Source organism: Sarcophilus harrisii, chromosome 3, assembly GCF_902635505.1.
Source record: "Sarcophilus harrisii chromosome 3, mSarHar1.11, whole genome shotgun sequence".
Taxonomy (NCBI): Eukaryota; Metazoa; Chordata; class Mammalia; order Dasyuromorphia; family Dasyuridae; genus Sarcophilus; species Sarcophilus harrisii.
In genome coordinates, this window is record NC_045428.1 from 143,978,449 (window position 1) to 143,994,112 (window position 15,664).

A 15,664-nucleotide genomic window follows, 5' to 3' on the forward strand; every position below is an offset into this window, starting at 1 on the left:
TACTGTGATTGTTTACACAAGAAGACAAGTGGAGGTTCAGTGAGCTTGGAAAAATTCGGTTGGTTCTCGTCCCTCCTTGAAGAGGACCAAAATGACATTATTATGTTAGAGGCGAGTCACAGTGTGCCCGACTGGGGCTGAACAGATCAGTGTGAGCTCAGAGTGCTCTGCCACAGGTCAGAAATAGGTTCTTTGGGGTGGACTTTCTAACTTGGTGAGTTTCATGTTTCCTCTGAGCTAATTCAGTTCAAGGACTGTGCAGTGAGTGGGGGAAGAGTTGTACATAACTGTATCCAGGTAACTAGGAGAATGGCAGAACCATCAAGAGATACCAACACTAGATTTTAGAAGGAAAACAAAAGAAAATGCAGGCAGAATGGTGGGACAAATAAAATATACAGTCCAATAATCAGAACTTCCCATTTATTTGGGGTCTTTGTCCCTTCTATGCCCACTCTTCTTCCTCTCAGCATATCAACTTTAAGGCTTATGGATACATGCCCAAAACATACCCACCAAGCTTTAGATTCTGGGAGGAGCTCCTCTGCTCTTTGTGAGCACAAACTCACTGGAACCTCACATCACTCTGCAAGTCCAGTGCTTTTACTGAAGGAGAAACTGAAGTGCGGACAGGGTAAGAGACTTGGAGTGAGACCTTTAAAAGCCAGAAAGAGGAGTTGGTGTTTTTTCATGGAGGCAACTAGAAGCCTCTGGAGTAATGGAATAGTAGGGGATCAATATGGTCAGATCTCGGCTTAAGGAAAATGACCTTGGGTGAAAAAGAGTGGTAACTGTGTGGGGGAGAGAAAAGAGGTCACCTAGAAAGGAGAAATGGCAGTGCATGGCAGCTGATTAGATTTGTGGGTGGTAGAAGGGAGAATTAAGGATAATTCCAAGGTTATGAACTTGGGAGACTGAGAAAAAAGTGGTATCTTCAACAGAAAAAGGGAAGATTGGAAGAGGGGAGGATTTGTGGGAAAACAATGATGACTTTTGGGTGTGTTGAGCTTAAAGTATCTCTGAGACATCCATTTTGAAATGTCTATTAAGCAATTGGTAATCTAGGATTAAAACCTGCAGGAGAGACGGGCTAGGTAGAAATAGATCTGGAAGTGATCTGCCCAGAGATGATGGTTAAATATGTGAGAGCCGATAAGGTTGCTGAAGAGTTGTTAAGAGAGAAAAGGAGCCAGAAATGCATACTCAATGCTGAGAAATTTGAGTATATAATATACAAATATTCTATCAGATAATTTAGAAATTAGTAAGTACTAGATGAGAATGAAAGAATATGTCAGGAAATTAAAATATATCTTGAATGATTTCATGTATGATATTGTAAGTGTGCAAGCATAAAATAAACAGTACTTGTGTTTGTATTCTCCAAATTGTTTCATCATAAAGCATGTGTGGTGCTGTTACTTTCTAGGAAATTTTAAGTTTACTTAATGCCTTATAAGTACTATAATTTTTTTTGCTGGGCAGTCAACAAGTAGGAAAAAATTGTTATTAATGAATTCTTACTTGTCTTAAAAGGCTTTTCAAGACCAAGATTTTGATGTTGAAACTTAGTTACTTTTCCAGGATGCATTATTGCAGATTCATTCAGGTATTAGAATTGATTAGAAAAACTGTTGCATTTGTAATTCTGCTTTTGCAGGTTTTGTTTTTGCTTCCCTGCAAGATCATTTTGTTTGTTTTTATCTCAGAGAACTTATTAAAATGTCACAGGAAAAATGGGTTCATTTGTATCTTTAAGATATAATAAATGTGTAAAGATGTTTCCTTTTGTGAGCTGAAATGGAAGCGATATTATGCATTGCTCATTATAATACTATTATTTATAGAATGTGAAATACACATCATAAATGTCAGGCACAATTGCTTATAACATTTAAAAGTGATTTTCTCCACCTTTAATCAATAAAAATCTATTTTATAATTAAATAAATTTATTTTTTGATTTTTTTTTCTTTTTCCTCCTAGAAATGAGAAAAAAGTTTGATGAAGGAGAAGATCCCCTGGATGCAGAGAGCCAACAAGGAGGTGGTGGCAACAGTTTCCATAGAAGTTGGAATTCATGGCAAGGCTTTAATCCCTTCAGCTCAGGCGGACCATTTCGATTTAAATTCCACTTTAATTAAAACCAACAAAATTTTTCTGCTACTTTTCCTCCTCCTAACTTTTTTAAAAATTAGAAAACAAACCTTGTTCCAGTTTCAGGACCCTAATGAAATATTTCAAATCTTTGTTGTCCATAACCAAAGAATTGTTTAATAGGAATAATCTTTTCCTGTCCATTTTAAACTCTTGTTGACTGGGGGTGGGATAATGAATAATGGTATGTGGTTCAGTGCCCATATGGAGCAGCCAAGTCTGGGGCAGACTCTCTTGTATAAGCAGTAATATATTTTTTATATTTTTCTGCATTGGAGTAAATGCAAATCCTTCCTCCTGTCAGATCCTTGTGTGGTATGTCACTACCTACATATGGTGCATCTATAAGCATACATAAGCCAAAAAAGAAGCTGTCATTCTCAGAAGACTGGGTCATGTTTCAGTATTCTTAAAGTGAAAGATTAATAAGACCAAATTCTAAACTGTAACTTGGTTTTCTGAAGCATAGACTGCTAGACTGGGATTTTAAACAAATAGAATAGTTATTGCTTTCTAATATTTTCAAATTTTTTGTTACTATCTGAGCTTCCTTAATACTATAATCATTTAATGACATTTCTTATATATGGTCACAAGTGAAGAAGTGAAAAATCCCTCATTTAGAAAACTTATTACCAAATAGCAGGTGGATTTGGACTATTTATTGGGGTTAGAAAGCACATTTTATTTGCCTTTGTTTTTTTTTTTTTTTTTTTTTTGAATAGCTGAATGAAATTTCCTCAGAACTGCATAATTGTCCTGAAACCCCGGGAGCATTTTCATTTAAGACTAAAAAGATATGTTGTTTTTGTAAAAAGTTATTTTCAAATGTTGAAAATTTCTTAAGCAATGTTGTTTCTATACAAGTAGGGGGAAAATTGTTAGTAATGAATTCTTACTGTCTTGAGGTTTCAAGACCAAGAATTGGTCTTGAAACTTAAAAGTTATTTTTCCAGGATATATAGGCCTTTAAATGCAGTATTTCAATATCCTTTATTGTGGTGGCTCTGTTAGCGTAATCATCCTATCCCTTGGAGCTAGACTTGAAAATGTGGACTTTCAGTGGTTCATAGGATCCTGTTTTGCTTAATTCTGAGTTCAAAATCAGATGTTCACCTTTACTAAAGGTACCAAAGCTCCTGGGATTTTATAGAGTCTTCCACAATCTTTTTGTGTCTTTTTTCCCCCTAGAAAAAGGTGCCTCAACTTACTGAACTCTACCCATGTTTCCACCATCATTTCTCTGTAACAGTGATATTTATCTCCTGATGGGTCACATGTTCTATTTCTAGGAGATAATTACTGAATAGTTATAGCTATTCAGGCTTAATATTTAGAGGGTTTTTTTCCATGTTAAAAATAGGAATTGATCTCTTTTGAATAGATCTCTAATCAAGGACATTGTACCTTTTAAGGAAATGTTAGTGCTGCATTTAAAATTTAAGATAATAGATTTAGTTAATAGTTATTAACTGCTCCCAATGAAGTTTTTGTAGAGCTCTGAGTTTTGGGGGAATACTTTTAGTAACATGTTATTTAAAATTATTAGAGAATCAAGAGATCTAATCAATTGAGAAGGTAATTAATTTGACTATACTGATGCCAGCATTAGCCAAGCACAAAATTTTGTTCATAAATATCAATTTGCCTATAGAAGTAAGATTTTGTTTTAAAACATGTTGGGTATAACCATGTAGATGAGTTGAGAAAACACTTTGTAAAAAATGTTAGCTAATACTATGATGTCTAATTTTCTCTCCATAAATGTAAAGCATTGAAAAGAAAATTTTTCATTGATTTTCAGTTTTCATTTGTTTTATAATGTCTTGAAGTTCAGTCCACTATAATAGCAAATGTATAATTTAAGCTGTATTGTTTAACTCTTTGGAAAATCCCAATTAAGCAGTTGTACAACTGGAACTAATTCTGTTACCTACAGAAATTATTTTTGAATCTGATCTTTTAATCACAAATTTTCCTTAGCATCACACCAAGAAGAGTACTACACAACTGATAGCCCTGCAGTAGTAAGGATCTTCAAAATCCCAGATTGAAATTCATTAAGCCCCGCAAGCCTATCATTTAAAAAATACCGAAATTACCACGATATGAGAATCAAAAGAGTGTTTGTGATGGTCATGGATTGGATTGTTCTTTAGAGTATTTGTTTTTTATCTAGCATCCAACTTCAGACTTCATACCTGAGTTTTCACCTCTCAGAATAACTATGATTATATAGTCTGAAGTCAGTCATTCTCCTAAGAGGTGAGCAGTATGCTCGATAGATAGCCTGTTTTCCTTGAGAAGCACCATAATTATAGATTAAAAGTGCTTGACTGCTTTAATTCATCCAAAAGAAAGTAAAGCTATATATTGCAGTGCCAATTCCATTAAAGAGGAAGTGAGATGTCTGGATTGTTATTGGGTTCTTTTGCAACTTAAGGAAGATAGTGGGAAAGCTATGTCTCTTAACTCTTGCCTACTGAATGCAAGGAGGTTCTTCCTGTTTAGAAAGACCATAATGTTTGCAAAAAATGGTATAGCAACATTTGTGTAGTAAGAGATAGAACAACAATTTGTCTGTCTACCTGTAGGAAGCCACACTGTATAATGGGAAGAATTAAAATGGTGAAAGTTTATTTTATTTTGATATCTTTCTTTAGTGACTGCTGCTCTTGTGCACTTTCCCCCCAATATACTGCTTTTGGTCACAAGGCACAAAGCATCTGTAGATCTTTCAGTAAAAAATATGCATCAAGTCACACGGAAGGATATATTATCCTTAACTCTATTGTGTTCTCTTCTGAAATTACCCATTTTTCATTAGTGAATTCCCTTTAAAAAGTCACTGGTTATTCCATTGTAGTAAAACTGGCCTAATGGGAATTACCCATGGCAAAAAAGTATTAAATACACTACTCTGTACATAATGCAAAAATGATCTTAAGGAAGGTTTAAAACTCATGGAGAAGTCTGAAAGTATGTACAGAAGTTTGTGCTTTTTACCATGAATAAATGAAAACTAAGCAATTTGAGCAGCCTCTGCTGAGTGAATTATATAATACAAATTAGCCAATTATCAGTTTGACTTTTAAAAATGACAGTTTTCTATATCAGATCAGTATTAATCTAGCTTTTTGATGTCAGTATGAAAGCATTTGGGAAACTTTTGGTCTCTGACAATGGAATCTAAAACTGCCCACATCACTTGAAAGAAAAAATATTGCCCCACTCCTAAAAAAAAAAAAAAAAAAAAAAGATAAAGATACTTCTTAGAATCATAATACATACACAGTGGTGTTGTTTTATTATTTATGGTGAGAAGTGACAATTTTCACCCAGAGAATTAATTGGTCAAGTTTTTGCCTTATTGTGATAGTACACCATTTATTTACTTTGCCTTGCAAAAAGATTTGACCAATATGTCAAAAGAATAGTTGTAAAATAAATCTGTAGAGCCTTATTGACTTTAGTTTCCTTTTCAACATTCAGAAAGGAAGGAGGAAGGCAATTGTAATTCTTCAAGGACTAATACAATTTTACTCTAAATCACAGATCATTCCTGTTAATCACTACTTGTTAGTGGCAAGAAATTTACTACATTTTAAACAGGATGATAGTAGGTAGGGTAACTCAGTCTTGTTGCAGAGATCTCTTGCTTGCTGTCTGATTTAAGATAAATTAGCCACTGCGTGGCTCTGGAGTAACAAAATTTTGTTGCCTTTGTTTATCTATATTTGTCAACCTCTGCAGGTTGAGAAAGATTGGCAGAGGTTAAAAACTGGTCATCTTTCTTACTGTAAGTTAGATACTACTCCTACCCTAAAGCTATAGTTCAGCTATTTGAGCGAGATGACTAATTTAATATAAGCATCTTAAATTTTTGAATGTTTTATATAAAAAAAGGAAAGGAACCTAAAACGTAATGAACTGGGTCTCAGACATGTCTACCAATGTGGGTACTATTTTTATGCCAGTGTATTTTCACATTTAATAAAGATATTTATGGTGATATGTGCATTTTTTTTTCCTTTTATGATTGCTATAAAAATAGTTGTGGTCATGAGAACATAAGAGAACGCTATAATTCATTTTCTAGATTTGAATTCACTTCACATTGGTATTTTGAGAAAAGGAAGCTTGCCATAAATAAGTGTAAAGGAAAAATGAAATCACAGTAACACCTCCCCTGCCTCCAAGCGAACAAGGAGCTGGATAGTATTGTGTAAATAATCTCACAAAAAGTATTCAGTCCATTTCAGGAGCTCCCAGTCAAAAGGTTGTCACATATGGACTTTACAATTTGGTTCTTAATGTAGATGTTTTAAGATCTGAAACATTTAAATGGCATTGTTTGTAGCTCTTAAAAGAAATAATCTTCAAGTTAGCATATTTATATTAAAATCTAAAAGCTGAAATTTTATCCTACAAGGAAAAATTAACCAAAAAAAAAGAAATGAATTAAATTAAAACTTGAAGTCTTAAGTACTATAAAGGTGCTCCATATTAATGATAGCACTGCTTTTATATTGAATGCAACATTACCATGATATTTGAGGAGCCTTCATAGTAAATTGTCAATTCCCATTTTATGGATAAGCAAACTGAAGGCATTGTAATATATTGAAAAGAGCACCGATTTTGGAGTAAGGAATCATAGTACTGGGACTTCCTATTTGGAATCTTATTTGCTCTCAAGTGCCTACTTCCTCCCTTGTTATATTTGTAGTCCTGATTATAGTCCTGGTTATAGCCCATCACTATAAAATATTAAAGCCAAAATTATGTCTATTGAGAATATTATAGTCTTTGCAGATTATAGTGATGCATATTATATTAGAACCTATATATATATATATATATATATATATATATATGCTATCTGTGATGATCTTAGTAGTCAAATAAAGGTGGGACAGGAAAAAATGAAGAAAAATCACAAAAGGAAAAATGATTCAGATGTTTCAATAGGATTCTTTTAACTGGAGTTGAAAAGGAGAGAGATAGGAAATGGGCTATTCAGAATTCTAGCCATTCAAAATTGATTAGCATTGTCTTAATTTCACAAGTAAGTCTTACACCAGGTTCTTTTACTAAACTAAACAAACCTTTTGATTTGCCTTAACCAAAATTAGCCAAAACTATACTAGAAAGTTATAGGTTAAGCAAAAATACAATGTCAAGTGAGTTTGTTTTTTTTCTTTATTAGAATTCTATCTGTGCTCCCCACCCTCCTCCATTCACAGGTACTTAAGAGAACTTGTTGAGTTTATGTAAGAATTCCTACTCTCTTGGGGGGTTAATCACATGAGTTCCCTATGTGAATCAGTTTAATAAACAAGGAAATTAAAAAGGAGAGGTTTTTGTTATTGCTAAGTAAATAACTCCAGTCATGCTACCACCCACATGGACCACAACAGACTTGCCTGGTTTGGGTGACAGCCCTGTTCTTCCTGATGATAGGACATAGAGCTAAAGGGTAATTGAGAAATGATCTGCTCCATTCCTCCATTTTATTTATTGGGAAACTAAGGCTCGTAGTGTCAGTTCTTACTTGCCCAAGGTCAAGGGTAAACATCCAATAAACTGCTGAGCTGCGATTTGGACCAACATAGGTCCTTGGATTCCAATTCCAGAGCTTTTTTCACTAGATCTCATAAGCAAATATTAATTGTTGTTCATCCTTCATCCTTGAAAAGGTCCAATAATTTTACAAGGGTTACATCTTGACATGTGCATGAATTGGATTTAAGTGAGGCAGAACTGTGAACTGGAAACAGGAAAAACTCTCCTCTGCATGCTTATAATAGTTGTGGACTTCTCATTAGAGAACCTTGGAAATGGTTCTTTTAAATGAACTTTGTATGATTTCCTCAGTGGGAGAAATTCTTGATTATGAAAGGCCCCTTTGAAGTCATCAATACTTCCCAAACATTTCATTTCTAATTTGGACATTGTACAATATGCTTCTTCCTAGGATGTCAGTGTACTCACTTTATATATACAGTCTTGTATTTGTGTTCTTTGAAATGTGCTTTTGTTAACAATTCATTTAAAAAGCCCTTTAAAGTAATAAAAACAACTTCCAGTTTTTCTAATCCCATGATGGTGGTTTTGTGCACCAAAAAAACAAAAAACAAAAAAACATTTATTTTTTGCTTTAGTATTAAAAAAGTGTTCTTTTTGTTTCATTCCTCTCTGAGCTGTTCATATTTTATCAGTGCTTCTAGGCAGGTCTTATGACTAGGGAAATGCTATTTCAAACAGCAAATGGAAAACTGAGGAATGTCAAGTCATAACCAAGATTATTATCGTGCAAATGTTTTATATTATGTAATGTGGAGAACTTTGAGGAAGCGATGTAAATATATAGACCACTTGACCATATAGACCAATAGGCCACTTTGGAATAATATCTATTAGGTTTTCTACAATATAAGTCCTAGTAGAAAATATTGGCCTTTTTCAAGCAGAATTTTTCCTAACAGATTTTTTACATATATCTGGAGTTTGTGAAAACATCCATAACATGGATTATCCCAAATTCCTAATTTGATGTGAACAAGAAGGAATAATTTTTCTGGAACCTTCTGAATATTTTTAGTGTTTGTGTTTTATTAAAAAAAAAAACTTTTGTAGAACAGCTGAGATATCTAAATAGTGCTTAGCACATAGTAAGTACTTAAACAAATGCTATTCTTTTCCATATAGGGTTGCTGTCACAATTTTTTTAGCTTTCCTTTTAAGCTGCTTCAGAGTATATTTTTGTTTGATCCAAAAGTTGAACCGGTTTCTTAAAAAATTGTTTGCTTAAACATTTAAAACATTCAATTTTTTCTTCTCTTTGGTATCAGTTATTATTGACAATAATTTACTTGATGTTAAATAGAAGCAGGGCCACTAAACTGCACATAAAGATCACTCTAAATATTGACTTGGAAAACTACATATTAACATTGTCATATTGTTATTTTGTTAATTTTCCTAATTATATGTTGATTGTTGAATTCTATGGGGGAATGAGTCCTCCAGTATAAGACATTTATAGTAAAAATGGTTTATTTAGTCTTCTTTTAATCAACTACAATTATTTGCTGTCATGATCATTTGCTATTAATTTGATGGGAACTAGTTCTTAATTTCCAAATCATATGCCTTTTAGAACTAGACATTTCATATATATTGAATCTTGATTTTTCTTAACTCAATTTTCTCTGCTTTACTGAAAAGTGGGCTTTAAGATTTCTCAGGCAGAGGTAAGGTAAAGATACCAACAAATAAGATGATTAAAAATAAAACATTTTAATAAACTGGCTTAAAACATTTCTGTCCATAGCTACATTATATTAGAAATGAAATATAGGGAGACATGCCATTTCTAAATTACATCCTTAGAACTCCCTACCATGTCTTAAGTTTGGATATAGTGTTGCCTGTCTTAAAATGTCTCCTTTTCCCTTTGAGTCATGTTTCCTGGAGCCCATTTAGTTTCAGAGGCCCTGTCCTTCCTTTTGGTCGGATGTTCAGTAAATCTGTTGATTCTTCTATGGTTATGTTGAGGTCCTCCAGTGTTTAAAAAAAAAAAAAAAATTGCTACTAAACCTATGTGAATTCCTTCTAGCTAGCTTTTTTTTCTTTTTTTTTTTCTTTTTTCAAACTTTGGCAGGAATTTAGCCACAAAGTCTCATTGGGACATAACCTGCAATATCCTTGGACTTTGATATTCGTGGAAAAGCCATTAGGTTTCTTTGGACTTCAGTTTCTTTCATTCTAAAGTGAAGAACATTTTGAATTTAAATGTGGGAACATAAAGTTAGCCTTTTCTGATGGGCAATATTTTTAATCTAATCACAAATGAAATACCTTGTATGATTTGTGAATCTTCTAGGCCAAAACTGTCCAGTCATCTCATTTTAAATGGTTATGTATTGTCTTTTTGGTCAAGATCTACTTTCTCATTTATATAAACATTTTGGCACTTGATCTTTGTCAAAATCTTGAGCAGTAGTTATAAAAACATTTTAAAACTTGCTCCATCTCATATGAAATTTTACCTGTTGATATCCAAGTAGTGGTTTTTTTTTTTCCTAAGGCATTTCTTGTAGATATTTTGGATTCATTTCCTCTGTATGTGTCTTGAGCATTGCCGCCCCCATAACAGCCCATTTTGGGAGTAGTGGGGGTGGTAATGGTCCTTTTTTTGCCTATTTTTCCTAGTTAATTCCTGACTTTGAACTAGATTGGCGCCAAGGACTGCTGAACATCTAGAGGGAAGGGTCTGGCCTAGTTCTGTTGTTCCTTTCTTGAGGTATTGAGATGTTATTTCAGTAACTTAGGAACATACTGGAAACTTGAAAGCTTTTAGCACTTCCTAACTGGTCTGATCCAGAACACCTCTCCACCTGTTTTTTCACTTCCATCCTTATTACAATCCCCGCTGTCTGACCTCTTGAGTTCCTGACCTGGTTTTTTGAGTCTCTGTAAGAGTAGACTGCTGTTGGACTCAGCTCTTAACAGTCAGTTGTAAGGTTCTTCTTTGGTTTAGGATTCATGCCTTTCCCCTGCCAGCTGGGAGAGATGCTAGAAATAAGACCTTGCTCTGAAGTGGAGTTTGAAGCAAGTTTCTGCAGCTAACTTTTGATCTTACTCAGTACCTTGCCCAGGGCCTCTCTGTTGGGAATGCTGTCCTGTTTTACAGCTCCCCTTCTTGCTCCACTTGAATCTGTGATCTGTAAGTGGGTATTGGGTGAAAAGCTGCCGAATTATACATAATGTGAACACAGAGTGTTCCAGTTTGGAGCTCTTGCCCTGGTGTGGATCCTCTTCCTGGGTATTGGAGTAACTGGCAGGCTCATGGTATACATGGCAGATAGCTGGCTATACATGGCAGACCTTCCTCTCTGTTTCCAGCTAGGCTGAATAAATGGTAACTTATACTGGATTTCCCAATCGACTTTTTGTCTGCATTTTCTAGATCTCTTAAGAGGAGTCTGTGAGACAGGGAGTATACCACATTGCTCCCATCATTGTGCCATTTTGGCTCCACCCTCAGGTAATGTATTCTCAAAAGACAAAGGCTTTGGGACTATAATGTGCAATATGGAGTTTACATTTTTCTTTATGATCAAGAACTCTTGAGATTAAGTACCTGAGGACTTGCTGCAGGGAAAGGATTTTGAATTATATTTACTCTGACTTCAGATTTACAGCACTGAAACTCCCAATGTTCCACACCAACTGACTGATTGATACGTTCTCCCAAATCAATATTCTGCTTCTTTTCGTCATTTAGAAGCAGTAGCTTCAAGTCTCAGCACTAGGACTACCTTCATGGAGCCGTTTTCTGATATCCTTCAGATGAAAGTGTCATCCTTAGATTATATTTATGTGCTTCTGGAACTATCTTGTTTTTGACTTTTATATCAATAGCAACTGGCCTGGTTCCCTGCACGGGATTGGTGCCCTTTTTTTCCTTCTGTTGAATTTATCATTTCTCTGAATAGATAGAGGTTTAAGGCTTTAAACCTGAACTAAAATCATTACATTTTTCTCTATGGTAGTGGAATTATTATCACATATATTTATATATGTATGGAGTGCTGAGCCAGGTTGTGTTTGGGACAGTTCATTATTCCTGTTCTTAAAGAGTTTAGAAGTTTCAGGATAAAAATGGATTCTCTTTATGCCCTTAATGTGCTCATCAGATTTTGCAGGCAGTTTTATCTAAACCTTTGGTATCACATAATTAGAATCTTCAAGTGGTTGGTCCTCCCAAGTCCCTAATTTTAAAAAGACCTTGGGCCTGATAATTACTGGTTTGATTTGAAGCCTTAGGAACCCAATATTTATTTTCTCTAATGTGTTGAATCTAAGTTAAATTAAACCAGGTCCAGAATTTCCAGATGAAACCTGAGATGGTTTGTGAATTTAGATAAAGGGAATTTTATCCTTGATTATAACTGCTTAAGCCTTTAAGGGGAAAAGAAACAAACATTTGAGAAGGTATGCACAAGAAGCTAACTAGCTTCATTGCATTTATTTTCTAGCTTTCCTATATCTTTCTCACCTCTCCATCCACCCCCCACCCAAAAAAAAAAAATCCTTTTAATAAATATAGTCAAGCAAAAAATTTTCCCATATTGGCCATGGATACAAATGTTTCATTCTGCATGCATATTGAGTCCATCACTTCTCTGTTTGAAGAAGGATAAAATACTTCATCTATCCTAAGAGGTAGGAGAAATTTCTTATCTAAAGGATTTTCACTATCAGGTTAGATAACATCTTGGATAAAGAAACAAGAAAAATAGGAACAGAGGGTCAAAGGAGTAAAGAGGCAGATACATAGGGCCCGTGATCTGATCAAAAGTTCATTTGTAGGACTTTGGAACAAAAAGTTTTAAGAGCATGGGAATGCTAATATTTCTTCCATCTCTGAAGAAACTCCAGGAATAAATGACAACACTTTTTCTGCTAAAAACAAATTATGGCAAGAGAGCAGATTATTTCACCTATACTTTATCTAGGAGTTTACAACATTGCAGTTTTCCTATTAGTGTATTCCATTTTTATCTTATGCTCATTTTTAGATATAACCCTCCACTAACCAATAAGCCTTTCAAAAATTATATTCTGAAATTAGCAGGGAGAAACATGGTGTTACCTGGAACTCATGTAATTGGAACTACTGTTGGTTTTGTTTTTGATTCTAGTCCTCTCAAAGGCAAGGCTTAAGTCACTTACATGTGAGAAGGTAGTTTTTGGCTTTGAGCATACTGCAGTGTTCAACAATAATATGAAAATAATCCATAAATTATCTGTTTTTCAGGAATGCAAAACAATTGGCTATGTACTAATTTAGCAAGCTGTCTAGTTTGCAAAACAAGTTATTGTATGAATTACTATTTTACAAAAACTATTGAGATTTCATGTTAAAGGCATAAGTTAGCTTTATAGGAATGCCATATATTAAAATTATGTTACTCTGCAAAATTGCTCACGCTGATTTATTATTTAAAGGAAGTCTAATATGAAAATTTTTAAAGAGAAATTATATTCTTGTAAAAAGAAAGAAAAACATCTTGCCTACATATGTAGGGAAGATATTTTGAATTTATTTCCCACAAAAATTGTTAATAAAATTTAGTCTTTGTTGATATTTAGCATAGGACTTTATCAAATGTTTCCCTAAATGTAAGTTCAGTGAATAAGTTTAATTTATGAGGAAAACCAATTCATTCAAATTATCTTCATCTCTGAGGAAGCCATCCAAATTATTGTTCCTTTAGAAGTATATATATATATATATATATTGTCAAACTAATCCTGACAGATATGTTTTAATATGTAATTTGCAATGTATTAGGAAAGTTTGAATTATAAAATGCTGCCATGTAGTAAGCACTTATTATTTCTGATGTGATCAGTGAGCATTTAACAACCTTATTAACCTATTTTATCTTTGAATAATATTTTATTTTCTATTAATTCATTTAAAAATGAAAAATAAGGCAACAAGCTATTCATTTTTATGTTCTTAATTTAGGTCATATTTATTTTAAATTATCTTTTTTTGTAATAATAGTTTACCATACTGGTTTAACCTTTTTTTTTTCCATGAACAATAAATAAGATTCATTTTTCCTGCCCATGAGTGCCACTTTATAAATACACATCAGAAAGGAAATGTTACTTAAAAATAACATCATAATAATTCCATTTACTCAAAATAATTGATTACAGATCACATGACTAAACATTCCAAAATAGCTGATTACAAAGCAACATTACTTACATTGTAAAATAATTATTAAAATAAAAAATGAGATTCATTTTTTCAAATGGTAATTTTTTTGAATGGTTAACCAAAGTTACTAATAAGTTCTATTTCTATTAGTAGCAGGTAAAAAGAAAAAATACAGAAATATGTTTCTCCAATATCAATTACATTTTGTTCATGAACAAATCTGGATTACATAGTTCAAATATGCACAACCTTTTGTGTGAATGCTATCAGAAATAGCCAATTTGGAGAACCAGTTTTATTTCCAATCAGACACACATTTACAATCCAGTAAAACTGCTGAAACTTGGCAGGAAACCAAGATGAAAGGAAAAGCTAGCTTTAAAAATTAAATAGAAAATGGTTTGCCTCTTTTTAAAAGAAATTGTTTACTTAATATGTTACATGTGAGTTTTAAATAATCATTTTTTAAAATTGAAGAATGTTTAACTGAACTCCAGTAAAAGATTCGAAGCACAGCCTCTGCAGTGTTGTCATTCTTTATTCCATATTATGGCAAATTCGTTTTTCAATATCATGGCTCCTTTCACAGGTGCTAGAGTTCATCTCGAGTGAAAACTGCAAAAGAGAAAGGAGAATTTATTTTCGTATTTGTGGCTTTACTGATGAAATAATCCCTGAGCATTGAAGGTGGTAAAAAGACTGGAAACAAAAGATTTGCTTTCCTTTTAATACAGTTTGATTCACTGGAAAATCTGTCATGGAAGAAATTACTTAAGCCCTTTTAATTCAATCCTTTCATTTTACAGGTGACAAAACAGACTTGGAAGTGACTTGCTCAAGGTCACCTAAGGTGCAGAAGTCAAGAGAAGTGGAGATATTAAGTCTAAAGGATTTTCTCAAAGGGTTTAGCCATGAAAGGAAGGATGAAATAATGTTAGCAGTTAGCAGAGGGAACAACTATGAGGATGATGGGGCATTCTTCTGGAAAAGATAGGATGAGATGAGATTAAGGGTGCATTTAGAGAGATTTGCCTTGGCAAGAAGGGCCACTTATTCATGAGTGACAGGTAGGAAAGGAGGTAATGTATGGAGACATCTAAGTAACACATGATGTGAAGGAGGAAAGAGGGGGCTCTCTTTAAATGGCTTCAGTTTTTTCAGAGAAGTATGAATAGAAATCCTTAGTTGAGACAATGAGAAGTAGATGTCTTTGTGGATGAAAAGGTTTGAAATAGCCATTGTGGTGAGCAGAGTGATTCGATTGGGTAATTATAAAAAGACTGCCTCTTTTGCAATGAGGGCTTGAGAGTATGTAGCAAATTTATAGTGGACCCATCAGCATGATTTTGCTATTTTCTTTACTTGAAACTTTCCCAGTGATAGTAATTTTAGGTTGCAGGGCATAATTGATAACCAGAAAAGAAATATAAAGGCTATATAGCATAATGTGGACCTAGTCTGTAGTCTGTTTTACCAAGGAGTCAAGAAGGAAATGGAGAGTGTATTTGGTGCATGGGTTTGCAAACTGGACATAATAGCATTGCAAAGCTATGAAATGCATGTGGAAAGCTGTAGCCCTCCATGAAACCTGAGGAATAGAGCATACATAGCTCAGTTGAGGTAGAGAACTAAGCTGGTAAACCACTGCCCCATGTGGAAGGACTTTGAGATGGCTTTGAGCTCTGTCCCACAAAGAAACCACAATTAAGAGGGGAGGGAGTCAAGAAGAGTGAGTGACAACAAAAAAGGAGGAAATGGAAA

General features: G+C 33.9%; 2 protein-coding genes across 5 annotated transcripts in view; one reads left to right on the plus strand and one right to left on the minus strand.

Moving 5' to 3' along the window:
- The window catches only part of DNAJC3 (DnaJ heat shock protein family (Hsp40) member C3), an 81,614-nt gene extending 75,445 nt beyond the window's left edge, over positions 1 to 6,169 (plus strand). Inside the window, exon 12 of the mRNA XM_003765783.4 lies at positions 1,987 to 6,169. Within this exon, the coding sequence (XP_003765831.1) occupies positions 1,987 to 2,144 (158 nt within the window). The 3' untranslated portion in view covers positions 2,145 to 6,169. The remainder of the gene's footprint in view (positions 1 to 1,986) is intronic.
- A 7,592-nt stretch (positions 6,170 to 13,761) lies between these two features.
- UGGT2 (UDP-glucose glycoprotein glucosyltransferase 2) overlaps positions 13,762 to 15,664 on the minus strand; it is a 191,672-nt gene continuing 189,769 nt past the window's right edge. For all 4 annotated transcript variants that reach the window (XM_031958563.1, XM_031958562.1, XM_031958564.1 and 1 more), the window contains one exon: positions 13,762 to 14,518. In XM_031958563.1, coding sequence (XP_031814423.1) covers positions 14,496 to 14,518 — 23 coding nt within the window. In that variant the 3' untranslated portion in view covers positions 13,762 to 14,495. The remainder of the gene's footprint in view (positions 14,519 to 15,664) is intronic.